This window comes from Bombus huntii, chromosome 9 (genome assembly GCF_024542735.1).
Source record: "Bombus huntii isolate Logan2020A chromosome 9, iyBomHunt1.1, whole genome shotgun sequence".
Classification (NCBI taxonomy): Eukaryota; Metazoa; Arthropoda; class Insecta; order Hymenoptera; family Apidae; genus Bombus; species Bombus huntii.
In genome coordinates this window covers 1,891,299-1,918,830 of record NC_066246.1, presented here as the reverse complement: position 1 = coordinate 1,918,830, position 27,532 = coordinate 1,891,299, and the positions used below count along the sequence as shown (strand labels likewise).

Here is a 27,532-nt window from a genome sequence, read left to right as displayed (position 1 = left end):
TCTCGCCGAGTTCTCGCGTTTGTTGCTTACGCTATTATGTCCACAGCGGATACTGTTGTAGCTCCATTCTCAAATATTTCCATTGTTCGCCTAAACTGTTAACTGTAACGACGCAGAGGAAATTTTTTGATGACAATTTCGTGAATTTTGAAGTACACGTTCGATCTATTCTATTTTAATTGTACACGATGCTTTCTACGATCTTGATTCTTCGACTTTTCGCATAACGCGAATCCCTTCGTACGGCGCCCATTACCAGCTTTGAATGGGTTAAACGATCGGTTTACCGCTTCCTTCGTTAAGTTTTATCGTCACACGCATATACGCGAACAGCTCTTAGTTTTAGATTTTATAGTCTGTGGTGATTGCGTCGGCGGATTTTCCAGCTTTCCACGCTTGCCAGTAACGTCGATGATTCCGTAAAATCGGAGATTTCTATCGTAACGCGTGTAAATGTTTAATCAAGATTGGATGAATTTGATCGAATGACGGAAGAACACGTTGTTTTGGTAAAATCGTGCGATGAAATTAAGTCGGTCGATCGATGATATCGATAAATGGAACGTCGAAGCGTAATTCGAAGGAGGGAAACCGACATTCCGTAGCTCGATATTAAACGTTTTGCATATGACGGATATTTTCAGGCTTTGTCCGTGTCATGCTAACGACCAAACGTTATTTACCAGTTGCCGTTAAATTGATTTTGTTATAATTGTCGCGGCAAACGTACTACACATTGCGTCGTGATTGCGAATAATTGAATTACGTTACCCTGAATTTTCTTCATTAACTTCGCTGGACCTGGCTTCAGAGTAGCTAAGTGTTTACTCGTTAGCATTTCATTTAGTAAACGTTATTTACGCAAACAAAGTCCGAACTAAAGCTTGACACTCTGTACAAGATGCTTTAATTGCCACCTTCCGCGACAACTTTTTCATGATTTCACGAAAATCCTGCACGGCTACGAATATATACGTGAATATATATATATATATATATATATATATATATATATATATATATATATATAGATATATATATATATATATCTGGTGGAAAACACGAGATTTTTCAAATTTTTTCTCCTCATACCTGTTCTAATATTTTTCTATTTTACTTTTAACACGACATTTTTACGCGAGCAGTAAACTCAGCCAGAAATATTCCACAGAATTCGCGTTACTAACATGTTTAAATCATTTATTTGAAATAATTTCTGGCGTTACCGTAAAAAATATGTCACCGTAAAGTAACGAGCGCGATGTTAAGCACGATATTACTACATTTAAACTTAAGCTCGTATTTTTTTCGAATCACACTCTGACAAATTAAAATTAGCATTCTGCAAGATAAATCCTGTAGATATATACGTGCATATACGTATCTTTCGAAAATTCCGCGCAAGCTTTTTGCCTTTAGTATTCATGCGGTGATATGCACAAGCCTTAGATTACACGCACACCTTCCATCGTCCTGTGATTTCCAATTGAACGTAGTTTTACTTTCCTGTTAAATCTTTCTCGACCATCGTCGCAAATTATCCGAGCAACCTAGCAATTTATAAACTAAATAATTCTTAACGAACAACGAGGATATCAAAACACCAACATCACCCATTTTTACTTTCCAAATACTCCGATACCTATTTCGTAGATGGTTTATGGGCTTCTGCGGAACGTTGCGACTTTAGGAGCTCGTCCAGGCGAAACCTGAACAACGCGTCACGTATGTATACGTCTCCAAAGAGAGAAAAAGAGAGAGAGAGAGAGGGAGAGAAAGAGTTACAGGACTCACACGGAAGCGTGAAAAATACGCCCGAGAATGAGAAAACAAATCTGCTTTTAAGTCGGGACACGCCGGCGGCGCAACGGTGGATATTAAGTTTTTTAGATTCGTGATGCGATGTTCGCGAGGCGTGTGTATTCGAAACACGACACGGCAGAGAACGATTCCTTGCACATACACGCGTATCTACCGGTTGTACCGCATATGACACGTATAAACTACGCAGATAGGACAATGCAAACTCTTGTCCTTGCTCGGGTTGTTCCCTCCTCTGTCTCTGGCGATTGCGGTGGCCACTTGCAACGGGAATAACCTGCGCTTCGGTGCACGGCATCACCGATGTAATGACCGAAGTTACCGCACCAACGGTACAGTCGACACACAGAGAGGGAGCATTGGCCGCAACTATCGCGTACTATGGTTACCTTTGTCCATTTTTACCGTCCACGGTATGCGGAGTCGTTGTACCCGCGTGGACACACGCGAACCGACATTTCGATTTCCATTTTCTACGAACGCATCGCCCGTGTTGCCCGACCGACGACGTTGTCTTCGGATAAAAGTCATATTCGTATATTACGAGGTTCGTTGGTCGGAGATCCGCCAACGAATAAAAGATCGAGGTCGGAGAATTTTAGAGAAACGAGTTTCATCACAGAGTTAAACGCGTACCTTGAATTCCTCTCCTATTAGCTTAATACGAACGATCGTATCGCGCGAAATATTTGAAAAAAGAAAGACGTTTATAGAGTCTTCGTGCAGCCTATAAAACGCGCGTTTTTGATAAAACGAAACGTTACGAAGTTTCGCTATAATTTTATCGCGCTTTGTGCTAAGAGTCGCTTTGTACATATTCTCAAAAAACAGATAACGTTATTATACGATGCCGTTATCGGCTTCGTTTAAGATGTATAAATATTTTTACAGAAGAACTATATGTTACATACATACTGGATCATGCAGTAGCGATGCCAGAGCATCTCGCTTTCGATGGTTAATGGTACACTTTTATTCTTAACGTTGAAAAGATAAAGCTATCTTCATAGTCGAATCAAAAATACACTGGCTTCAAGTTACTACGAGATTAGTTGGTAGATACGTGGCAAATCGATCGCGAGCTCGTCCAGCAAATAAAAGAACCTTCTGGCATCGCCGAGGTACGTTTCCATACAAAGCACATTGTATCTTGGCAAATCGTTTGATTCGCATGCATCTGACCCAGGATATCTCTCTCGTATCGTTTCCAATTTGTCCACGCACGAGCTTTCGACTTCTGATCGTCGAGATCGGTCCGGTATGGCCGTGCTAAAGGTACCATCCCCGACCCATTTCCATCGTTTTGGGGTAGGTTATAGTGCAGCTCCCGAAATGCGGAGAGGCGTAATATCGAGATGCCGGTTAGAGATAGCAATACTGGTTACGTCTATCCGCCTCCAGCCATATTCCGGCATCCGCCTCGTATTACCTATGTTTACCCGTATGTTAATTCCGGCCGGCGCTTGCTCTTGGACGTCGGGATGTTTCGTTAAGCGTTGATCTACGTTCATGCCGTATTACGCCTATACGTGCGTGACAACCAGTTTCTGGCTGATATTGCTCACTGACGGCGTGCATAACGTATGTACCGCGACGACGATAATGTCAGCGATATTAATAGAACCGACACTTCGGCCGAGCGAATCAATTGCATCGCGACTATTGTGCGGCGGCCGATTAGGTCGTCAGAGCGATAGGATTTTCTGGTCGTATCGTTTCGCAGCAAGAACGTGCTCCGTTGTCGTACAGTGTGTTCTCAAGAGGTAGACGTCACAATGAAGCTAAGGTTAAGCAGCTAAACCGAAAGAAGGCTAATACTCCTTCTAATAATGCTTCTTTCAGAAGCTATTTCTCTAGCACGTATTCACGATTCTACACTTGTTCAGGATCAATACGCAAGCAGCTCGTCAACTGTTAGCGAACAGTTCTGGTCAACGTGGACGTGACATGTGAGTAATAGGAAGCTGTGTTTAGAATGCGTTCTACGGTTCTACCGTGTTTCGAAGCCGCAAACAGCGTTTGGATTTGTCAGAGCTATTAAAGCGAAGTTATCGATTTTGTCGTTGGATCGAATAAGAGACGTCGCGGTCTCGACACCGAGTTAACGCAGTTGATAGGATTTCGCGAATACGAACCTCTTCTTAAGATCGACTCGTAAGAGCAACGTCAGCGATAAGCAGCTCGAGTTTTAACGCTGACTGTATTTACGTTTCGTGGTCCATCGTTGCTTAGAACGAGATAAATCGTTAAGAGCGACATAAGTCGAGGCTTCTCGTTTCGCTCCCTAGCTGTTTATTCTCTTCCGCGTAGCTGCTAGTTGAAAATCGGCGTGTTTGTTGGAGTGGCTCTCGACGCATTGACTGGGTCTGATGAGGGTGTGGACTCTTGAAAGCACTTCGCGCTTCTACACGCTTTGGAACGCGTAAACGGAGAAAGTCTAGCTTGTAAAAAGTTCATTTCACCGGTGTCTCGATGTATAATACGATGTTCTTTAACCCGTTGGTTATATAAACGCATTTGCAAATCACGCAGTTCTAGTCGACGAATAGAAGAGCGGAAACAGCGAAAATCGAGAATCGCTAGGTGGATCGATGTTGGACAACTCGATGGAATCGAACGGCGTGTCGCGTCGCGTCGTATTGTCGCGCTCGTCAATTGCTCAACTCGTGAACTTGGAACGAATCGCCACCGGGTCGGAGATTACTGTCAGTCCTCGCAAGCGCAATATGTATCGACAAATAAATCTAGCGGAGTGGAATGTAAAGTGGGGAGAAAGGTCGATTGGCGAGGGAGAGCGGCGGAGGTCGTGAGCAAGGGGTGAGATCGTGGGGTTGACGGTGGAGAGGATGTAGCAAGAAAGAGGGAGAGAGAAAAAGTGTAAGAGAGAGAGAGAGAGAGAGAGAGAGAGAGAGAGGAAGCAGAGGTGGCAGAGGCAGAGGAGAACGGGCGAAGAAGGAGGGAAAAAGGGTGTTGAGGAAATCGACGTCGGTGGTGTTACTGCGAGCGAGGATAAGTCGTGCCAGGGATAAGGAGTTTTAATGTTGGAAAAGCTGCGACACCGGGAAATACCTTTCAGAGACATTTTCAGTACGAGGGTACGTCGATTCCAAGATTTATGGATACTATATCGTAACGTCGGCGAGATGTGATTAAATTTCATCGGATCAGCTCGCGCAGCTGGTACAGCTGACTTTTCTGCGTTACTTTTACAATAACGTCATGAAGTACAAGGGGATCTAATATCGACTCTGCTGGAGATGCTACATCTTTCCTGTACATGTAATTTCATTACGGGTAGCTGGTCCACGTCTCTATCTCTTCGTCGTCTCGCTCTCGCTCTCGTATTTGCAATGCGAAACAGACGCGACGATTGGATTAGCGTTGGAATCGTGCTCGATAAACGTCCGATTATAATCGAGAACGTGCCGATTCGTGAGGGACCTAACGATTCGCGTATCAAGCAATTTGGTGATTCTCGAATCTAAGGAACGCGATTGTGCGTTTGCGGAAATGAGAGGGACAGAGAGAGAGAGAGAGAGGAAGAAATCGTCGAACGAGTCTGTACGATATTCTCGCTGATTTCCCAAAGGTTTTATGTTCCGCAAACACATTATGTCTCTGGCCCGTTAACAGAAAACGAATACTCGAAGTAAATCGAGCGAAGTCAACCGACGATACGATACTCGGTGAAACGTTCGTCCCTCACGAAGACAGATTCCGGCCTGGATAAACGAAACAGAATGGGTAATGGGAAACGATACGCAGGAAAATACATCGGTCTTTAAACGTTTCGTAAGTGCGCTGCGTACAGCGGAGACCGTAACAACGTAGTCAGCAATGGCCAATCTTTTATCCTTTCGTTAAACTTTCGATTCTCTTTGTTCGAACGTTTCGAGAAACGAATCAATCGGAATATCTAAAGTATAAAATCATATTTGAGACGATAAGAGGAAAAGTTAACGTCTAGAACGACTTACGACGTATCTCGGTTCGATGCGTGTTGATCTTCGAAGAATTTCCACCTATGCACAACTAACGTTTGATTCTTCGATGTATATTCTGTTGCTGTATGTGTGTTAACGGTTTAATATTTGACGCGTGACTATACTAACAGTCGTTTTCTGACCGCTGGCTTGTCGTAAATCCAACGTTTGTATTCGAAGGCGCGAGACACCTGAAAATGAAAAATGAGAATGAAAACGTTCTCGTCGAAGCATATACATCCGTAGCTTAATTAGCGTTTTAAAAATCTATCTACACACAAAAACTCTAAATGGTCATTCGCGTATCATCAAAGCGTTTCAACTCGTCCAAACGTCGGCGTACGGTTTTAACCGTGACACGGGTTAACTGGTGCGCGCACATACATTTTCTGAATACGTTGCTCGCAGTGGTTACTGGAAGACTGGCCGGTAACGACGTTCCAGCAACTTGTCGCTTCTGCTGGACTATATTTAGAGCAAGAAATTCGTCGGTTCACGGTAACCCCTGTGACAAACGAGATATCTCGATGTGGAAATACTTCGCGAGTTGGCCGAGTGCACGGGCGGCAAGGCCGTACCCTAAATGGAATATAATCAAGATACAGCGTTAGCGAGCGTGTCGGGAATGGTGGTAACGGGACTGCATGTATCTATCCGTCGACAGTCCAAAGGTGGTCGGAGAATGGTAAGAGGATGAGGGTCGTTCAAACGTTTTCCTCGACTGTTACTTACGGACCATTTACTCACGATTATATCCACTTCTGTGATCTAACGTTCTCTGGCAAACCTAGGACCTTTATGCTCCGGTCTAGTTTAGCGCCTCGAGAGAATTCACGACCGCGCAACCCTCTGCTCTCAGTTTCCAGCCAACTTTTGCCACGCGAAGCAATCCTTAAGGAAGTTTTCGATCGGTACAAAGTGTATACTTATTAGACGATGCGTAGCACCGGAGAAGAGCTTCCACTGATCTCTTTCGAAACGTGGCGAACTCGACTCCTGTTAACGTTCGTTTAGGAGTTGCGCCGGAGTTGCGGCAAAGACGAGTCGACGGAGGATCTATGAATTTAAGAATTTAAATTTATGCCGCTCGAAGCGTTCCGGCGCTCGTCTCCGCGAAGAAATATCGCGCGGAGAAGCTACCGCGTTGTACTACGCGACGATAGTAGCGTTGCTTTTGATAAGTTTGCCCGAACGTCGAAGATCGATACGCGTGCCAGACTATCTTGCCTAGTGTCCGGGCTACCGTTCCTCGCTAACCAAACTTGCTTTCTATGGAGCAGCCAAGTTGCTTCCTGATTAAACGGTGAATGCCGAGAATACGTAGCACCATAGCTCAGCCTAACCTGCGTGGAACTTCTCGGAAATGTGCTTCGCATAGAATCACAAGTAACCGTGTATCCCCCGGGATAGTTTGATTCTCTCGGCGAAAGAAACCGGAAGAGAGAAACGCGAACACTTTGAAATCGTGCACGCCAACGACCTTGTATATACACAGGCTACGGTCAAACTTTCCAGAAAAATTAACTTTTTCCTTGTTTTATCGTATGCCCGGTTACTCCGGGGCGAGCGTTCCTGACTCCAAATAGACGTTTCCCGATTAGATGTATTTTCAAGATTATCTCTCTCTTACGGCATACGCGACGCGATACGTCAATGTTATTAATAACATTGTACGATCAACGACGACGTTCACTTGCCAAATTTATCCGTTTAATTTTGTATCTGTAAGAGCAAAAATTGTCTGAATTTATACGACCCGTGCAGAAGATTAACTAAATAAATCGTCGAGTAAATAATACATATACGCGCATCTTATTTATCTTGGTTAATGCCTTTTTACTTTAACTATTCTGAAACGAATTTATTCGTAATTCCGGGTTATGGCCGTGGTTATTACCGTTCTTCAAAGTTAGTTTAAAACAGCTGCTTCAAGTACGCGAAACTTATACGTTCGTGAAAGACTATTTCTCTTCTCCACTCTCCTCTCTCTCTCTCTCTCTTTATCTTTCTTATTCCGTAACACGTACGTCACATTAAAGGATTGCAGCGTTTAGCGCACGGTAAAAGTTCATTGCACGGTTCGAAATGGTGTCCTAGTGAACGTATAGCCTAGGTACGCGAAGCGGAACCAAAGCCTGATCCACACATAGTCCGGATATATTTCGTATTCACCCGAAGGTATTGCCCGAGACAAGCTTAATCCCGAACCGGTTACGACTTCCTAACTTGTGATCCTTGCACGAGCTCGTGCAAGTCGATGCTTGTGCCCCGAGTCCAATCCGTAATCCTCGCGCGGCTTGTAGTTTCCGAGACACATTTGCGAAGGTTCTTCTCCTTCGATTCGCTTCTATTTCTCTCGTATTGTCTTGGTCCGTCGTTTCCTTATTCCTCTGTTCGCCCTGTTTCGCCGTTTAAACCGAGCCAGCAGAAGGAAGAGAGGAAGGTATAGAGGCGCGAATTAATACTGCAAACGAGGTAATTGGAGCATAAACTCGCCTTAAACCTCGGAGGACCGAAACCAAAGTGGTCCCTCTTAATTTCTTGGGCCATCCCTCTGCGGCCGGAGTAGCGTTAGCGGATGCGGCTTGCAACAGGGCAACTCGTTAGCAAATACTATTTATGCTAGAATTCGTCCGTGTAATTCTGTTTCCCCCGTCGTGCTTCCTGCTAGCAATCGCGCGTCTTGTCGTGGCAAAAGAAAGCAGAAGGTACGCCGACAGAGAAAGAAAAGGAGAGGAAGAAAAGGAAGAGAGGCGGAGGATACAGTCTTCTCGAGAAGAGACGAAATATAATACGAACGATGTTCGTTAAAAGGTTCGTACTTCTCTTTGCAGCTTTATCGAACACGCGCTAGCCACCTTCTGTTTCTATAAATCGTTGCGTTTCTTTGCGCACCAATTACCCATTCAGTTTCAACGTTTCTCTCCGGTCGCAGGGTACTAATTAACGACCGAGATTTCATCTTCCCCCCCTCATTCTCGTTCTCGTGTTCAAAAGCGTTATGTACGTACGCGCGTAACTTTGATGATGAAAATTGAGCCGAGCCTAGAGCGTAGGGATAAAGGCGCTGAAATTATACTACTGGCGACTCTCGCAACTTCTACCTTCGCCGCTCAGTTGCCACGCACAAATGCGTTTCTCGTCGAAATTGCAGTCGGCGACGATTGTTCCGCAAGCCGGCAGATGAAAAATTAGTTTAACGTTCGCTAACTATGTCAATTCGTTGTCGGCTATGCTATTCAGAGCGAAAGCTGACATTTCACACGGGACAAGATGTTACGCGACGCAGTCTGCTTCTACACCGGAAACGATAACATTCACGCCCGCTGGGTCACGAGCGTTTTTTCCCCAACCTTTTTTCTACCTTCTCTTTCCCCTTTTCATTTCTTTCTTCTTTCTCCAAAAGACGTATTCGTAAGCGGAATGTACCGGTGTAACGTCATCGCGCCAAAGGATGACCTAGTATGCATCCAGTTCACTTTTTTTCTTTCTCTTTTGCTTCTATCGTGTCTCCATTGAGTTGCTCTTTTGTATTTGGATCGAGACACGCGAGTCTCTATCGATACAAAGGCGCTACCGAAAGAAAAGGATGCTAATACAATGCCCCTCTCACGGCTGGATAATACTCTGAACTGCTCGCCAATTAATTTGCATTTCACGCGTTTGTTTTAAACAACGTTCTGACTTTTACGCTTTTTTCCCACTACATCGTTTCCTTTTCGAATACCTCGCACGGCATCGGAAATGTCTCCGTGTCTTTCCCTTCAAATTCTCGAATAAACTACAAATCAATTTCTTGGATCTTAAAAGTTTTAACTATAACGGCTATACCAGTTTCGTAGTTGGACTACAGCGATAGAAAATGATAGACGATTCGATTATTATCTCGGGATATAATTCTCAATTCGGAAGACAATCGGAACGCAGATGTTGATAATAATACACATGGTATTGCTTTCAGGTTTTACCGTATCTTCGGACTTCTTTTTAGTCGGTTCTATAGAAAGTGTGGTAGTTGCGAGCATGATCGAACCGTTTCCCGTTGATTAGACGAATTGACTGCATTCGTAAAACTGGCACGTGCGAGTTTCTAAAATTAATACGAATCTCCGTGCAAGATACCACTCGACATCGTCGTGTATGCGACTCCTCTGCTATTTTAATACTCGAAAATTGTCAGATTTATTTCATCATCCTCATAATTGTTATCGATCTCGCGGAAAGATGTTTCTATTCCGACTGCTTTGTTTTCCCTTAAGTCGTGCACTCAGACGTAATAACCTTTCGCAAGCCTTTTATCCGAGCGCCTGGAATAGCAATTTCTACGCGATATATTTCCAAGATCCTTTTAAGTGTTAAAAAGTTCCTCGACTCTGTCTATAACGAAATCCCTCGTTTGCTTGTCCATGACGAGTGGAAAGTTTTCGTATTATTGAGAAGAACGGAGTTATATTACTCTGTAATGCTAGTAATCTACTTATACAAACGACAGAGAAGGGGATGTACATAGATCTCTCGCGAGAATAGAGCGGCAGACAGAAAGAGAAAACGCAAAGATAAGAGAACAGGAAAAGAAGAGAAAAAAGAAAAAATAAGAGGAAGCATCTTTTTTTCCCCATTTAATTTATCATCGAGTCTGGTAATTACTGCTTGACCGAGCAAGAATTTCTTGCCCGACATGACGTCTTCTGAAGAGTGTTAGAGACGGGAATGGAAAGCCATTCTTATGCAATCTAAAAGTTTTAATGACGTCGAAGCTCGGGGAGATAGCCAATATTCACTTCGTTCCGTCACATTTTCTCGCCGCCGCGTTGCGTTGTTGACTTTTTTCAATATGAACGCGTAAAGTCGCACTCCTCGTTGAAACTTATCCGACGACGACGACGACGACGACGACGATGGCGAGAGTGCGAGGATCGCGGACGCATAACACTCCAGCGAACCATCGAATTTGTAAGTGTCGTACGTGAATTTCAATTCGCCTGGTATTCGGAGCAGACGTTAATTAAAGTTAGAACCGCGGTGCTCGAAGAATTTGCTAGCACGCGTCATCGAGCGTTCGGGTTTATCGATTGTTCCGCTTCGTCGCTGTTGTTCGACAACACGTACGTACGATGGATCGCGTTCGACGAACGATACACGAGAAGTTGGTTTTTTCAAAGAGCCTAAACTTTTCGAAAATTCTTCCAATTACGGCGGTCAGTTTACGACGATACATACCTTAGGAAGGTTGTTTCGAGTATTATTTTTATACAGATCCGCTGATCGTTCGTGCGAATAAAGACGCGGTTGAGTCGAAAGACGTCGAGAGCGAGTGAGTAACTGGAGCGAAAGGGTTTCTTTTAGCCGGCAGCCACTTGTTACACGGTGTAAAAATGTTCCGCGTAGGGTTGATGCAAAGGGCAGTGGTCTAACGAACGGACGAATTCTGAAAACTACGGGGAAATTAACGAAATTAATAATCTACGCGCGTAAGAGGCGAAGGGGAGAGAAGTGGGTGCTTCAACTCTTCGTGCATGGGCGCTGGAAGCGTAGGTAGAAGTTGTAAGGCTAGCAGTTACCAGGAAAGTTGGAAGGAGAAGCGGTTAAAAGAGGAAAGACCGGTCTGCCGCTTTCAAGTACATAAGGCAATTTGCTTTCAAAGTATCTTTAGTTAATTATTCCATAATTGAAGAAACGGAGAACGGGCTCGTTCTTTCTCTCCGATGAAACTGTTCGAACTATCGACGCGAGTTTCCGCTCTGTTGTTTTTACGTCTCGCTCCCATTTTCCACCTTCGTTCTACGTATCTCGTGTTTAATGAATATTCACGCGAGTGTGTAGAGGGAGTTCGAACCTTTGAACGCGACTTGTTCATTTTGAGAAGTCCCGCTTACGTAAGCCCCAAAATCCTTGCTTTCACGCGGATTAGTCGAATGCAAAGGCGGGTTCCGCTGGCGCTGATACGGTGGAACTTAAATTACACACGTGCCCGATTCCAGTCTATGGCCTGATTAAATCTTACGCGAGTAGAGGCAGATAGACCGTTTTAATTAAAACAGTTTCATCGATGTACGCGTCGGCTGGGGAACGATATGAAAGTATGTTCTACGGAAATGTCGCGTTGCAGCGCGTTGATGGCAAGTTGGCGCGGTGAATTCGGCACAAAGTACATATATCGCGTTTCGAAACAGCTTGTTGCTTCGATCGAGACCTATATTCTTACGTCTATAAAACACGCTATTTATGCGCTCCATTACGCGCCACATCCTATTCGTTATAAATAAACCTGACTCCTTTTATTTAGAATCTCCTTTTTTCCGACCGCGTCAATTCTTCGCTCGAGATTCCGAATATATTCCACGATTCGCGCATAGAATTCCTGCCTATTATTCCAGCTTCCGAGTAATATCGCAAATACCATTCCGGAATACCCAAGCATACCTATAGCCAGTAGTACTTATCGGTAATACCCCTAAATACTTGAGAGATTTCGTTCGACCCTTGGTTCTGTGATAATAAACTTAGGCCCGTGTCGAGCTTCGTGCCACGGGAACAACGCGTGTACGCTAAACGGTTGTACGCGCGATCGAATATTTCACCGAGCGTGTCGCGTTCCATAAACGATACGGAACGCTCTTGACCTAAAAGTACTGCGAAGGACAATCGCTTCGGTGATAATGACCTCTCGCAAGGAATCGTTTAATCGCGTTGGCGTGTAACGCGCGAAACTGGACCAGAGTAGGACCGATAACTTTAAACGCTTTCGGTTAAACGAACCTCGGCACACGGTGTCTAATAACATTGAAAATCGCTGTCCTTGGGTTCGCTAGCTTTGTCGATTTTAACGTTAGCGACGGAACGTGTAACATCGGATTCGATATCCAGGATAAGGGGGCGTAGGTAACCGATTCAATAACGGGGTGTCTAAACACGAGCCTGTACGACCGCTAATGGTTAGCTTGTGACGTAGCAGCGAGTCTACTCTTTGTCTCTCTCTCTCTCTCTCTCTCTCTCTCCGACTCTCTCCCTTTACAATGTTCGTTTACTCATTCTGTCTGCTTTCCGTTCTCTCCATCTTCGTTCAATCCTATTCGCATCCATTCACTCTACAGCTGTTCCTTCTCCGCTCTCATCCGGCTGTTGTACGCGTTCTAGAGGCAGAGGCCAATGGATCTGTGCTTTACCACCGGCCAGATAGGTGGTACACGTTAGGTACGTATAACCGAACAGTGTTATGGGCATGTTCTCATGTCAAACCGCAACCTAACGACCTTAGGGGGTTAATGGTGGCGCCTGCCGCTGGCCCCCGCCGATCCAGTGATAAATTGCTGTTAATGAAGCCGTCGCACTTCTCTGCCATCATCTGGTCAGCGTGCGCATGGTAACGCGCCATGTACCTCTGGTCGCCCTGTTGTTTCATCCCTGTGAGATATGTATCGTAACTTCGATACGCGAATCGATTGTTACCGGTGACGTTCTCGTTACTAGCGACTTTTTCATCGTTACATTTGCATCGGATACGCTGTGACAACGAAAGCCAACCCTGGCCGCGTTCCCAACCAAAGTACCCTTTCTGGTGCTCGTAGCACACTCGAGCACCGTTAAGCATCGTCGACCAGCAAGGTGGAGAGGAAGTGGTTAGAAGACGCGAGAATTAGAGTTCCCTCGTTCAATATTTTTTCCTTTCTCTCCTTATTCCTTCTTTTCTCCTCGATTTACCGACTTTCCCTTTCCTCTTCCCTCTGTTTCCCCTGCTTCTCCTTCGTCTTCTTTTTCTTATCTATTTTTCTTCATCCTCTCCGTGGCTTCTGGCCTCTGCGTCTCCAGGGAGATCAGGCTGAATTTCTCTCCGTCTCTGGCGCCGAGCGAGGTCACTACGTGTTTGGCTACTACGGATAACAGGTATCCCACGGAGTTTGTCTATCCAGTTTTGTACGAGGACCCGGGGATTGGATTCTTGAAAATGTTTGTCGGCAAGAAACGACGACGGAGGTATGCATTTCGTTTCACGCGTATCATATTTCCTCCGTGGCCCCCCGTTCCACGCACACAGTCGACGAATCCACGGTTCCGCCGTAGATCCTAGTTGTAGACTGCGACGATTCTACGGCAGATGAGAGAAAATTGTCACTGAACGAAAGTGGTATAAATCGTTGACTGAATGACGGAAGGGAGCGGCGGCGCACGCTTCAGCGCGTTAAGTTAGTCGTTTCGACGAATCGCGCGGCGAGATTAGTCATCGGTCGGTCGGCTTCGCAGTCGTCGAGATCTCGGCTGAGACACGCTCGACAGATCGATACAGTCGATTTGCTCCGCAATTCCTATGTTTCGGCTACCTCAGTACGCGAGGTTGTACGAAGAATCGCGGTTTCATCGTCTATGCAAATATCCCGTGGAAAGTGGCCGCTCGCGTTTCTCATGCAGCTCGTTCCTCTTGTTCCCAGCAGCAATAGCGGAAGCGCGATTTTTCAAATTTCCTTTCGCACTTTGCCGGTGCAGTAGCGTAATTTGCATATACGCGAGACGTTTAAAGACTTCTTAGCGCGACGGTTTTGATTTACCACCGCACTGCACTGCACTCGTGCTGTTGGCGTGCGCCTGCGAGAGCTAGACGGCGGAGAAGAGGAACGAAACGGCGGAGAGGTAGAGAGACGACAAAGACGACGTCCACGTAAGATGAAAGGGAGATAGAGATGGAGAGAGAGAGAGAGAGAGGAGATATACACGCGCACACGAAGAGGTAGAGGGTGGTACGAAGAGAGTGTGACCGAAGCGAGACGAGGGTGAGAAAGAGAGAGAATGTGACGGAGGTGGGAGACATCGTTTCTCGTCTGCATCCTAATTACCTCATTTTGCCTGAAACTGCCCGGAATCCGGGATACTCAGCCTCGGTTGGATTTCCAACGTTCGGAGCTCGAGCCCATCCTTACGCCTAGCGAGAAGAGCCGCTGCAATCCCTTCCTTCTTTTTCTACTTTATCCTCCTCCTGCTCCCCTTCGATTCCACTGCTGCAAGAAGAGAAAGATGGGGAGTAGGCCGGAGGCGAGAAAAGAAAAGAGAAAAGGGAAGAGAAAGGAACCGGGGAGTAGGAGGGAATGGCTTTCATAAATCTCTGTCGTAAAAAGAGGATTTATTTGGGGAGGTGGGCACCTATCCTGATCCCGTTTCCATTGAGGCACACAGCGCGAAACCGAGCGCGGTAAAGTCGCGCGGACTGCCTCGTTAGCTCTGCGATAAAGCGTTTACCCGTCCGCCGATGTCACTTCCGGCAATCACTTAGACTCGGCCTGCTACCGACGCTTTCTTTTTTTCTTTTTCTCTTTTTCTCCCGCTCTCTCTCTCTCTCTCTCTCCCTCTCTCTCTTTTTCTCCGTCCTCTTAATTTTTTTCCATCTTCTGTCATCCATCGTGTCGTATCCACCTATCCCACGAGAGAATGAGAGAGAAGCGAAGAGAGAAAGAGAGAGAGAGAGAGAGAGAGGATCTTTCTCGCGGTTCTCGTTTCGCCGAGAATCTCACGTGTCTGGGTTCCTGGTCGTCAGTTGTCGACGCCGCGAAAAAGCTTGTCGTCGTTGAAAAACGATGGTCGGCGATCTATCTCTATCCTCTCCTCGGTTGTCTTCGCTCTTTTTCCTGTCTTCTTTTTGCTTCATTCCGTTTCAATGCAGCGTTTGAACGGTCAATCGAATCGTAGGAAAAATACATATGTATGTACTATCGCGACCAAGTCCTAGGCTACTTGACAGTGACCTTTCACGATGACGATCTCGCGATAAGAACTAACGCGTTTATCAAATACTTGCACACGGTGTTGCAGTGCGATTCATAGGAACGAGTTTCTATAGTTTCGTAACAGAGTCATCAAGTAAATGTCATAAAATGCATATATAGGATGATATAGAATGATCCTACGAGACGAAAGAAAGCCAAGAGCGTAAAAATCGCCAGTGATTCTTGAATTCGCGTGTGTATACGGTTTTGCACGATACCGTATCAAGTTCTATAATCTAACTCGCGTTCTATAATGATAAAGAGTACAGAGATATTACACGGGCCATTTGTTCAATTTTGAGCTTCACATTTCATCCAATTATATTCCTGTATATCCTTTTATTATTATTATTCTTTTTTTTCGAAATTTCCTCTCGAATATATTCGCAACTGTGCGCAGTTATAGATAACATGCACAATTATATACGACTGGCTCGTTTCCATTATTTACGGAACGTCCGGCTAATAAAATCGGGAAAAAACTAACCGCCGCGATTTATATGGATGGATGAAAATATTTTTTGGTGTATCACACGACGCAGCTGCCGCGGGGTATTTTTTTAATATATTTCGCCAGAAGACGCCCATCCCGCGCGTTTTCCCTTTCCCACGTTTATCACCGATTCGTAAATATTTTACGTTTAATTGGTTATCGCGGTTCAATAGAATCAAATGCTTTGTCGTTCTCTCGTAAATGATACGAGCAAGTTTTTTCTCGCGTTTTTCCCTATTCGCGTTTTTGTGCCTTATGTGCGATTATGTCTGTGCAAAAAAGGCCCGACAAAGATAAAAGGAACAAAGCAGAATAAACGATAACAGAAGGCAAAATAGATTCTATCGTTCGTTTCGAGCTTTTCGCAGCAGTGGCGCGGTTTTTGTTAGAAATTGACGGCCAGTGGAACAAACGAAACTCGACGAGTTACACGTTCGTTCCTCTGACACGATCTACCTTTGAAATCAGGATCATTACGTTCGCAGCGTACGACTTTCTCTATGCCGAAATTGACCCACGTGTTCTCGATTTTCCACGGGCCTCTCTATTTTCATGGATTTCCGCAGCGTTGCCCGATTCCTCTCGACGCGTCAAACTTATCCTATCAAATGTTTGCGTTCGACCGGTACACACGATTCTGCGTTTTCCTTTCCATACTTCCAGCCAAGAGACGAAGGAGCTTGTCTATAGAGGAAGAAGTTTCCAACGACGCGCGTCAACTTCTACAAAGTAAATCGTTATCGTTGTCGCAAAATTCCTCGCATATTGACTGGATAATATCGATGTATCGAGTCGATGGAATCGTCGGTTCGTGCGAGCAGGGCAGGCTGAAAAGCTTTTCACGAGGAAAAACAGGTTCGTGCGGCGGGGTTGCGTCCTCGAGAGGAGTAGGAGGAATCGTAGAAGGATCGAAGTTCCTTTCGTCTCGCTGTCAGCTAGGTTGCCGAGGATGGGGTGGAAACATCACGATGGGAAGGCGGAGTAGACAATGAGATTCGTCTACGTACAGAATTGGAAGGCTGCGATCGGATGATAGTCGGTAGGTATAAGGCACTGGGGAATAAGGCTGCGACAATTTCTCCGGGGAATATCCCGCAAGACTCGCGTCCTCTTGAGATAAGGGGGCACCTGCCTTCTCGTCAGGAAAACGAAACGAAATCCCGGGGCAACTCGAACAGACACTGGCGAAATAACTTTGATCGGCAACGCTGCTGCGTATTATAGAAATTGGATTTGTCTTGGGTGCAATTCCCTGGTTTTGCGTCGAAACGGGATGGCTGGCAGGTCGCTATGCTTCCTTTAAATTTCAACGGCCATAGAACGAGGAACGATCGTTTGACTTTTGCCAGCGTACGCCATCGCCGCGATTTTACGTCTTCGCGATCGTTCGTTCCGCGACGACGAAAGTTTTGTTTCACTTGGACGTACGTTATCGTGGAAAGGAGGTTGGTAATCGGGATTAAGAAAGTGGAACTGCAGGGAAAAGTGGATCCGCTTCTCCGCCATGGATATGAAACGAGGGAGGGACGCGCAGTAACCGGAGCCAGTTCGAGGAACATCGCCCGTGGCCTGTGTAACTTGCGACACCAATTGTCGTCAGCTATATCAAAGCTCTTAGTCGCGGGGTTCGAGAGGTTTGCGCAGTTTAACAGGCAGCGTCTGTAAATATATGCAGAAAGTTATCTGACAGAGAGGCACTCGCGATTTTGGAAATTGCTACGAGCTAGATTAGAACGTTCCGCGCGGGCGAAGTAATATTCTCCTCCTCTGCAGCCTTGAAATAGAACGCGATCAATTCACCAAGAGTTTATTGTATTTGGCTTTACCGAGCTCTCGTCGTTTGTTACCGGATCAGGCTTTATCTATACGCGTTTATCATCCAGAGGATCTTAGACGTTTAATTTAGCGTAGATGGTTTAATACGGTGGACTATTAACTTTCAAAAAAAGAAAAAAAAAAAAGAAAAGAGTTAATTTATCACGAACTGGTGTCATCGATCGAAGAAGCAACGAAGAAACACGCGAATCAAACTGCTTGCAAAATAATTAGAAAACATCGCGAGTTAATCGACATGGCGCGATCTAAAGTTTCGAATTCTAAAGTTCGGAGAATAGGCAAGCGAAATACGAAACGCGGTATTTTCCGAAAATAGAACGATTCGACGGTAGCTACCTGAAAAAGAGCGAAATCACGATCAATCAAAGTGCAGGGATGATTCGATGGGATAGTTTCCTCTAACTACGAACGAACGGGCTTGTTCTCGCAAGCACATTCGAAGTCGCAGAGAGGAAAAGCTGGCCGTATGCCAAGTTGGCGCAAGAGTGCCTCCACTTACCAACTTGCATACACGTTCTATACCAGACCCTTTGCACTTTCCATCGACTTTTTGGTTCCACCAGTGACTCTCGTTTTAGTCATCTTCCGGTAACAAGGACTCGCCGTTATAAACGTTGTTAGACGACGATTTCACGAGAACTTGTTCCCATTTGTAATCAAATTTCTACAATTAGCAAGAAAAGTATATGGACGAAGAGAGAGAGAGAGAGAGAGAGAGAGAGAGATGCCAGCAGAGCATCTTGTTGCCTTAATTTCGTCCTTTTAACACGAGAGAAAAGAACGACACAGAAGGAAGAAGTTGGCCGAAAGCACATTCGGAACAAAGATATTTGGGTTTCTTTTAATTCTGTGAAATGTACCGTGCGGAGTGTAGTCGAGTTTTCGACTATCAAGAAAGTGGAAGTAAAAATAAGAAATTCCCTTTGCCAAAAGTACAATTTTCATCGATGCGGAAGTTCCGTTAGTGAAACTGTCAAGAGTTTACCGTAAACGTGCAGTTGCTTTTTCGGTTCGGTCGTATCTCGAATGAATCGCATAAATAATTTATGTTTATACAAATTTACCATACCTTGTCTTACATCGACGTTATTATCGTACATTAAAAACGACGATGTAATATCTTCAGACCGAGTTCGTTAAGAAGAAAGAACAGAGACGAAGGTTATTCGATCGTTTTCTAGTAATAGAACGAAGAATTTGCACGTCAACGTGTTAACCAGTCTGTTTGGAGGCTCGGGGTATTTAAATCGTTGGCGCTTCTAATTCCATTAGGCGGCACGCTTTGTGAAACTTCTATCGGCTATTGTACCAACGGCAATGCTTTATGGAGTACTTTCTCGGCGCCGTACGACACAGACACATCCTTACCATGGATCTCGTAAAATAGGATTGCCCCCGTTTTTATTACTATTTTCTCTCCTATTTCCCTTCCTCTTACTTTTTCCCTTAGTTTTTTCTTTTTATCGAATTCGATCGACAGATACCTCTCGTTTTCGAGTACACCTGCCTCTCTGCGCCTTCGCTTACCCATTTTCCCTCTTTTTTTACCTGGCGGGTTTCATTGTACCGTCGTTACACGCGTCGCCTTTGCACGAAGTCAACACGCGGTAGCTGGAGCGTGCGCTGGCTGTTTTCACGCACCGGCTATGTATCACTGTTTTCCCCGTGGCCTGCGTGCTCGTGTTCTATACGTGTGTTTATAATCTGGCCGGCATCTAGCGTGACTGTGATACGAGGAACGATCAGCGCCGGCAGTAATTTCGGGGTTGGTCGCAGTCACGAGCCAAAATATCCCGCGGCTCGAAAGCGGCCTTTTTGTGGGCTGTGCAGCGTCGGAGTTATTAGCGGCGAGCGACATTCGTTGTACTTCTTGTTACACTCGCCATTTTCGGTATACGCGCGGTTGCAACGTTGGTTTTCAGAGATTTTGCCGACCGTGCTCTGCTCTCATTGTTATACCGCCGAGGGAGACAGAGAGAGAGAAAGAGAGAGAAGGTTTCGACGATCGCGCCGATACTCCAGCTTCGGGATTAGCGTACGGCCAAGCAGAATACGACAGCTTATCCTGGTCGAACGTTTACGTTTACGCCGTTTCTCTGCCGTTAGAAAAACCGATCGTATCAAATTTCTCTCTCAGGTGAATTTCCCTATCGCTATCGCCTTAACGCTGCAACAGGCTAATTAGACAAATTGAGCAATTTGTGAACTTTTGCATTTGCGTTTATCGAGAGCGCACAGACCTCTTTGCTAACATCGACGTTGATCTTTTTTGAGGTGAAAGTGTAATCGTTGCTTTGGTTCGAGATATATCAGCTTGCAACGATATCGGGCAACTCGACGAGACACTTTTTCGAGCGTTTGGTGTGCGAGTCGTCGGTTATTCAGGACCCGCATCTCCTTCTTTCTACGTCAGTCTTTCTCCGTTTATATCTCACTTTCCCTATAAATCTATACGTTTGTCGTATTGACTGCAATTTCGTCGTTCAGATTAGAACGACGTTCTTTATACGTTACTTTGCTAGAAGCGAAATGATGAAAACGACAGTCGTACCGAGAAATCTAGCACGAGCGAGTCTCCGAGATTAACCGCAAAGTGATAAAGGAACGATCGATCATTTGCTTCGGAACGTTAATTTCTTCCGCAAGCAGGATAAGACTCGGATAGCCACACAGAGCATTCTCCTGGTTGTTTTTCGTTTACTCGTCGAAGAAAGCGTTTGTGTGAGAGGCTGTCGAAGAGACGAAGGTGATCCGGCTTCTAACAAAACCAATTTGAGAAATCCCTGTCCACGTAAACCTTATCTCGTGGCCCTCGGCGCCTGCTGAAACACCGCGTACCGAACGAAGACGGCGACGGTCGTTAAGTGCAAGGATCACGTACTTCTTTGATAAAGTTCTGAGTCGTTTCTCTCGTTTCGAGGTGGACTCCTTATCCTGTGCGAGGAAACTGCGACGCTGCACGTGTACCCACTTATAGAGTGTACGAGGTTTCGGCCGTACCTTCCTTCTCTCTCCCTTCTTTCTTTTTTCCCTTCTCCTCTTTTATTTCTAACATTGGCACGCTTACAAAGCCACATCGAAGTTTACTCGGAAAGAAGATCCAAGTTTCCGAGCCGCGGCAACACAGAAAGATGCTTTTTCGGATTTCGAATTTAATGCAGGCTCTGTTTAATGAAATTGGTAGAGAGACTGAAAAGCTTTTAGTAGTTGCCAAAGATTAAATGGCTTTTCTTTTCCCTCTTCTAGCATCGCGAAAATTTGCCAACGAAATCAGTCGGATTTTTCACCGACCAGGCGAGTTACAAAGGAGAAACGAGACTGACAGTAATATTCGTTCTTTAATAAGAAATTCAGGTTGACGAAAAAACCATCGAACCTTCCATACGGAGCACGCTACCGTTATAGTTGATCGGAAACAAAGCGATCTAGCGAAGATGAATCGACATGGTCGAAAGTTCTAAAGTGCCAAAGTACGGCGATAAAGATCATAAAATTTCTTTTTGCCACGAGATTATTTTTTGAAAAAGTTTCTCTTTTTTTTTTGTGGTAGATGAAACACGGGATAATCCGAATACGCGACAGGAAGCGATAAACTCCAGAGAGATAGAACGGTAAACATCATCCGCTTATAATATCGTGGGCGTTTCCTACCCAATAATTCCATCTGCACTTCTCGCTGTCACCAACAGAGGTGCGTGCATCGGTCGGTCCGTTGTTCGTCTATGGTATCCATATGTCACTGATTCTTGTTTATGGTGGGCCGACTGTGTCACGAATCGCGCTCCTTCTTCCCTTGGGAGCTGTGAAAGAATTATACACTCAAGTTCTCTACTCAGGTGGTCGTACGTCGCCGCGGTATGTATAAGAAAACAGGCGGAAAAAGCAGAGCGCTGTGAAACTTTCTTTCCTCTTATTTTTTTTTTTTTTTTTTTTTTGAACGAAAAGAAGGCAACAAGCTATCTTACTTTTCACGCAACGGATTCTTTAACGTTTTTAAGAACGTTAGAAAAATTCTCGCGCGGCACATAAAACGGAGAAAGAGAAGAATAAAGGAGAAAGGAAATTAGAAGACTGGAACGAAAAAGCTGGAATCGAAGAATGAAATTACCAACGGCGAATCGAAATTCTATCTTTTTCCACGCTTATACAAATTTAGGGAATGTTGATCGGTGCAGGGAGCCATCGTGGCGGGCGTAATTGAATGCCGTGCGTGGAAATTCGCTCTCCTGGGATGAGTTACATTTGCTGCGCGAATTAACGCGATTACGTTCGCGGCTACATCTGTATATGGAATTCCCCGAATGCGTGCATTAATCGTCGTAGTTGTAAGAGTATCTCGGAAATGTTGATTGCTTGGCTGAGTTTCTAATGTTCAGTCAGCACGTCAGTTTGTTTCCCGGTGTCGGGCGAAGTTCTCCGGAGCAGCTGCTTTAAGCATTTGTAAGCGGTTACGCGTCTAAGAGGCTCGTCCGTTTCACGAAACTTCCATCGAAGTTGTTCAATCCCACGCAACGAATTGTCATATGGTCGTTCGTACTATTGTTTGCCTATTGTACGACGAGCTGTGCGTCTAATACGAGTATTCGATCTAAAAGAAATGCACGATCAGAGAAAGAAATCACACGCGGTGGCGGTTATTCGCGATCGCGAAACATCGTCGATCGACGTTAATCGGTAGCGGTGCGGTTTCGGTTACGTTTGCGAGCTCTAATGGGGTTTGAAGTTGTGGCTATGCCATTACGTATCTTAATACCGTAAGAGATAGTTTGATTTGGGTTTAACGGGATCCACGATTACGTGTTCATCGAGTATTATCAATGGCTGTTTATCATGTTTGCTAGAGATCGCGTTAATAACGTTCGAAGGTGTCGGGCGATGTCTCGATGTTAACGTTGGACACGTTGGCCAAGCTCAGAGAGAAGATACTTCAAAGATTATTAGATTTTTCCAATTTATTCAGCGGTTTCAGCGTATCCGAGTTATACGAGAAGCTTGTTCCTTCCCAAATCTAATATCAGAGAACGTTTTTACTAGCTACATACGTACGAACCGAATCGTGTAGATTAGTTTTGTAAAATGGGCTGCGAGAAAAAACGTATGAAAGAAATCCCTATTCGAACCGCTTCTCGGCCATTTGCCACATGGATTTATGGCGATAAGGCACAGGCTTAAAGCGTGACGAGAACACCAAAACGCTCTTGACTGAGAGACGTCCGACCAATACCGGAGCCGACTGGTAAGCGCTCGAAAACGAAATTCGATGCCAAACGAAATTCTAGCACACAAAGGCCACACACGCCAGCTAAAATAGCCCTTCTGTCCACGGATTATTCCTGGAAATTTTACACGAGAAGGAATTACGCGTTCGCGTTAAATCCCAGCGCTTTACACGATTCCCATCTAACCGGCGATGTCGTTGCTTTTCTTAAAACAACTCCTTTTTGTCCCTTTCCGCCGTATATTTGTACTCGAAACAACATCTTGAACGAAGAGTTCAAACGAAACACTGCGACGGAATGGTATTTCATCATCTGTTTCTCTCTCTCTCTCTCTTTCGCTTCCATTCAAACTCGCGTGTCGCAATTAAGGTGCAATTATAATGTATTTTTCAGAGCGTCAGAATTTTAATCAGCAAGAACGGTTTCGACTCGCTGCACCATCGTTATTGTCACGTACCGGGAATGCTTAAAGGCAAACGAATAGAGAGAAAGAAAAAAAAAAAATAGGAAAAATGGTGGAGACGGGGGTAGGAGGAATCCGTATTAAAATACAGTAGCGACAGCACATGTACACGGGATACAGTTGCAATATCACGTTCAGATAGCGACGGAATAGCGCGAGGCCTTGTGCTCGCTTAGCAATTCCGCCACCTTGCTTTGAACTTTGATATTACTTCTGGATAGCGAAACCTATCTTGTATATATGGTACGAGCGAACGAAAGAGGAATCTCGACGACTTTCGATTCGGCGTATGGTCGTGTAGCATCTAGTAACACGTTGCATTCTGTAGTCGTACTTGGCGGTAGCGAGGAAGTCGACGCGTGGTCGTTGTAAGGAAACCGAAAATTCCAAGGAGCTCGCGTAGTTGGCTCGGTTGCGCGTTACGTTTGAGCGCATCGATAAACTGCGTCGATGCGATCTTGTTTGATGGAAATTTTAACGCGCCTTCTAACGTAGCTTCTTCGACGCCAGAACTATGAGTTGGCTAAGAGCAACGAAAGGCTTAAAGCTACAAAAAATATGTAACGCGATAAGAAGAAGCGCGGTACAAATTCTCAAAAATGTATCGTCGTAAATTGTTTAAATCTGCTATTTCCAGCAGATTTAAACAATCAATTCCAGTCGAGTTTTCTCACTTTTAAACCGTCTTTCGCGTAACTTTCTACCGCGAACATCGCTAACAGCGACGCAAGGTTATTTCGAAGGAGCGATTAAATAATTGGGAAACTGGGAGAAGCGACAGAGTTCGGTAGATCTTTGCTCGATACGTATCAGCGTGGTAGAGTCGGATCCAGTCGAGATATTTCGAAAGCTTGGGCGAGACACAAGGTGGGCGTATCAAGAGAAATTAAATTTTCTTCCCCCTTCGAGCGAATCATCTTCTTCCCTCTAACGGCGCCAGCCATCTTCAGAGATAACGAAAACTGACGTTATCCAAGATAACACGGGGTGTTCTCGACTACGAACACCCAACAATGAATACGGTTATTACGTACCAACGGAGCTGCTCGATTCCCTTCGCGAGTTCTGATGAAAGCAGACACATTTTTGTCAGAACGCGAGAGATAATAATCGCGCGGTATAACGATGCTACCAGTAACGCACGAAACGGAAGACGCGAGGTTATTAAGTGGAATTTCATCGTTTCCTGCAACGTTACCAACTATTCTTTAAACATCGCGATTACATCGTCACGCTGGCGCCGTTCCATAACTCGCGTTACGGTTTTGTCGTAAAAACTTTTACGATTTTGATTTTGTAATCGTCGCTCTTTTAAACTACCATATAGCATCGGAAAGAACTGTCCTCCACGAAAGGGTGACATAATGGCATTCTGAAAAGGAAGTACGAGAATTCTCGTTACTACACGCTCGGAAATGCAAGGCAAGACGTTCTATGAAAGAACGCGTCTCCTCGAATATACGCTGCGCCGAACGCGTCTCCAAAATCTACTGCCGTTGAAAACGCGTCTGTTTGTCGTCGTTAGAGGTCGTATAAAGTATGTCGCGCAGCAAAACTCGAAACTGCGAATTGCTATCCATTTTTGTAGCGACGAGATAGTAAAATGGAATACGGTGGCGAGTGGCCGCATAAAAATTCAACTAAAAATTCACTCGATCGACTGGGGTTGTGTCGTCAGCCGCGATACGCGAGAACCGGCTGACCTACTTGTCAGCCGTTACATGACACTGAACGATCGTTGTTAAGGCTCCGGGGGGCGTTCATCGTTTCCCGCTTAACGTAATTCACGGCTACGCGTATCGATTTCTAATTACGCGTTGCGTTTGCGCCAATTTCGCGCAACAAATATCGTTAAAGTTCCAACAATGCGCGAAGTCATGTCGCGTCGAGCTTGTCCGGTGGTTGTGCCGCGCGACCGAGTTACAAGATTTAATTACGAACGATGTCGTTGTTCGACCCGTCACGATTAACGCTATACGAATCTTCCAGCTGCTCCATCGTATTACCTTCTACGTCGTGATGTTTGCGATAAAGGCTTGCGATAATGTCTCTTGTATCATTAACGCCAATAGTCGTATTTTCTGACCAGTCAGAAGCAATCCGTAGCGATCAAACCAGAGTTTGAAGAACCATGGACACGATGATCCAGCTTGAAGGGGAGAATTGGCCCTTCTTTTCTTTTTCTACCAGGTAGAATAGGTTTTCTTCCAGACACCAATTCTAGAGTTCGACTTGGTCGAATTTGTCGATAAAAAGTGCCGCGAGCTACGCGATTGGACTTATTTTGTGGGCCTTTCTATCTATGAATGCTTTCTATCTGTGATATTGCTCTCGCAGCGATGTTACTTGGAATCTCGTAACACAGAAATTGTCATACGCCGCAAGCGCGAGTTAAAGATCGAGACGCCTTGGTCGTGGCGATCGAAAAAAGTGGCGCGCAATAAAGCGGCAGCCATTCACGGAACGGCGGTGATCATCAACCGCGTGGACTCTATTAAACGACCACGGAAGCTCGCTATAAACTGGCTCGATTATCCTCTCTGGATGGTAAGCGGTTCAGATAATCTGTAAGCAGAGGCTAGAGATGGTATCGCGGTGTCGCGGCGTCGTGGCTTTGCGAGAAGATAGAAGACAGGGAGGACGATGCAGGGGTTGAGAAGTCCCTGTTAGGAGGATGGGGTTAGAAATAAGGGGCACGAGTGTCGGGTAGAGAGAATCGATGGTAAAATCATACAGGATCCTGGTAGTCGGTGTCCCAAACGTGCAATATCGAAGATTTTTCATTCTGGACCATCGTTCTTCTCTTCCTCCTCTTTGTCACTTACTTTGGGTTTCCTTTATCATCCACCCTTTCTCCTGTCTCTTTATTATTCTTTTACGCATCGCCTGGTTTATCATCCTCTCGTTTCTCCATTGTTCCATCGTTCCCTCTTCCTAATTCGCCCTTGCCCGTGGTATACCGGAGACGAGATATGGATGGAGAGAGAGAGAGAGAGAGAGAGAGAGAGAGAGGGAGAGAGAGAGAGGAGAGAAGAAGAGAAAGTTAGCGCAAGGTATAGGTATACGATAGGGCGAGTTTAGGGTGGTTGGTGGCTCGAGAGGGTATCAACAGCCACCGATGTCGGCAACTATATGACGAAGAGGCGGAGGAAGATCCGAGATAAGCACTCGAGACAACCGCAGGAGCCGCGATTTAATATTAACGCGGACAGCGCCGCGCCGCGCCGCTCTCGGCGTTGATTACACTCTATTGTGCCTCTCTCGCACCTTCGGTAATCTATATACGCCCCCGCACCACTACCGTGTGATGCATACACCGACCCGTATATCAAATGTGTCCGTACCAACGGAAGTAGGAACCACGAGCACACAGAGTTCGCGTGGTGCGGCACAGCGCGGAAGAGAGAGACGGTGTCCGACCGATAGCGTGCTGCTGCTCTTGAATTTCTGAATTTCGAGCGGTCATTCCGAGTGGACTGGCTTTGAATACGTATTCCCGTAATTCATGCACGCGCCGGGCTACACCGTGCCACGATTCCTCCGCCGCGCACTTGTTTCTGCTCCGAATCCCGTCGGTTCGATGTTTCTCTTTCTTCTTTCTCTGTTCTTTCGCGCAGTCGTTCCCACCCTTCCCGCCCTTTATTTTTCTCGTTTCTTGTTGCTACTCGTTCGAGGCAACTATTGTTCCCGGCTCGTATACAGACTCACGGAACATTAAACATCGCGGATGAAACAGTAGCATACGCGTTTTGTAGTTTCAGAGATGCTTCGCTCGGGATATGTTTCTCTATACGTATGCGCGAGTGGAACAACGCTTGGACTTTGTGCACGCGACCAAGACTTTATCCATCGTTCGATTAGTACGCGCTACAGATGCTTGCGGAGTATAACAAGACCGATGGGAATACGCACGGTTTGGCAGCGGTCGGATTAAAAACCCGATAGAAACGAGAAATTCGAAATCG

The 27,532-nt window shown here is 45.5% G+C and overlaps 2 protein-coding genes across 5 annotated transcripts in view; one reads left to right on the top strand and one right to left on the bottom strand.

Annotated features, from left to right (window-relative positions):
- Positions 1-27,532, top strand: part of LOC126869170 (B-cell receptor CD22) — a 310,789-nt gene that overhangs the window by 26,158 nt on the left and 257,099 nt on the right. The gene's annotated exons all lie outside the window — the stretch shown is intronic.
- Positions 1-27,532, bottom strand: part of LOC126869178 (28S ribosomal protein S17, mitochondrial) — a 196,290-nt gene that overhangs the window by 37,273 nt on the left and 131,485 nt on the right. The window contains exons 1-3 of one of the 3 annotated variants that reach the window (XM_050625385.1): positions 14,633-14,652; positions 5,934-5,995; positions 5,799-5,843 (exon numbers count right to left, since the gene is read on the bottom strand). The exons of 1 other annotated variant lie outside the window; for it this stretch is intronic. In XM_050625385.1, the coding sequence (XP_050481342.1) occupies positions 5,799-5,843; positions 5,934-5,995; positions 14,633-14,637 (112 nt within the window). In that variant the 5' untranslated portion in view covers positions 14,638-14,652. Of the gene's footprint in view, positions 1-5,798; positions 5,844-5,933; positions 5,996-14,632; positions 14,653-21,536; positions 21,565-27,532 lie in introns of those variants that run through there. One more of the 3 variants, XM_050625387.1, reaches the window with a different exon arrangement.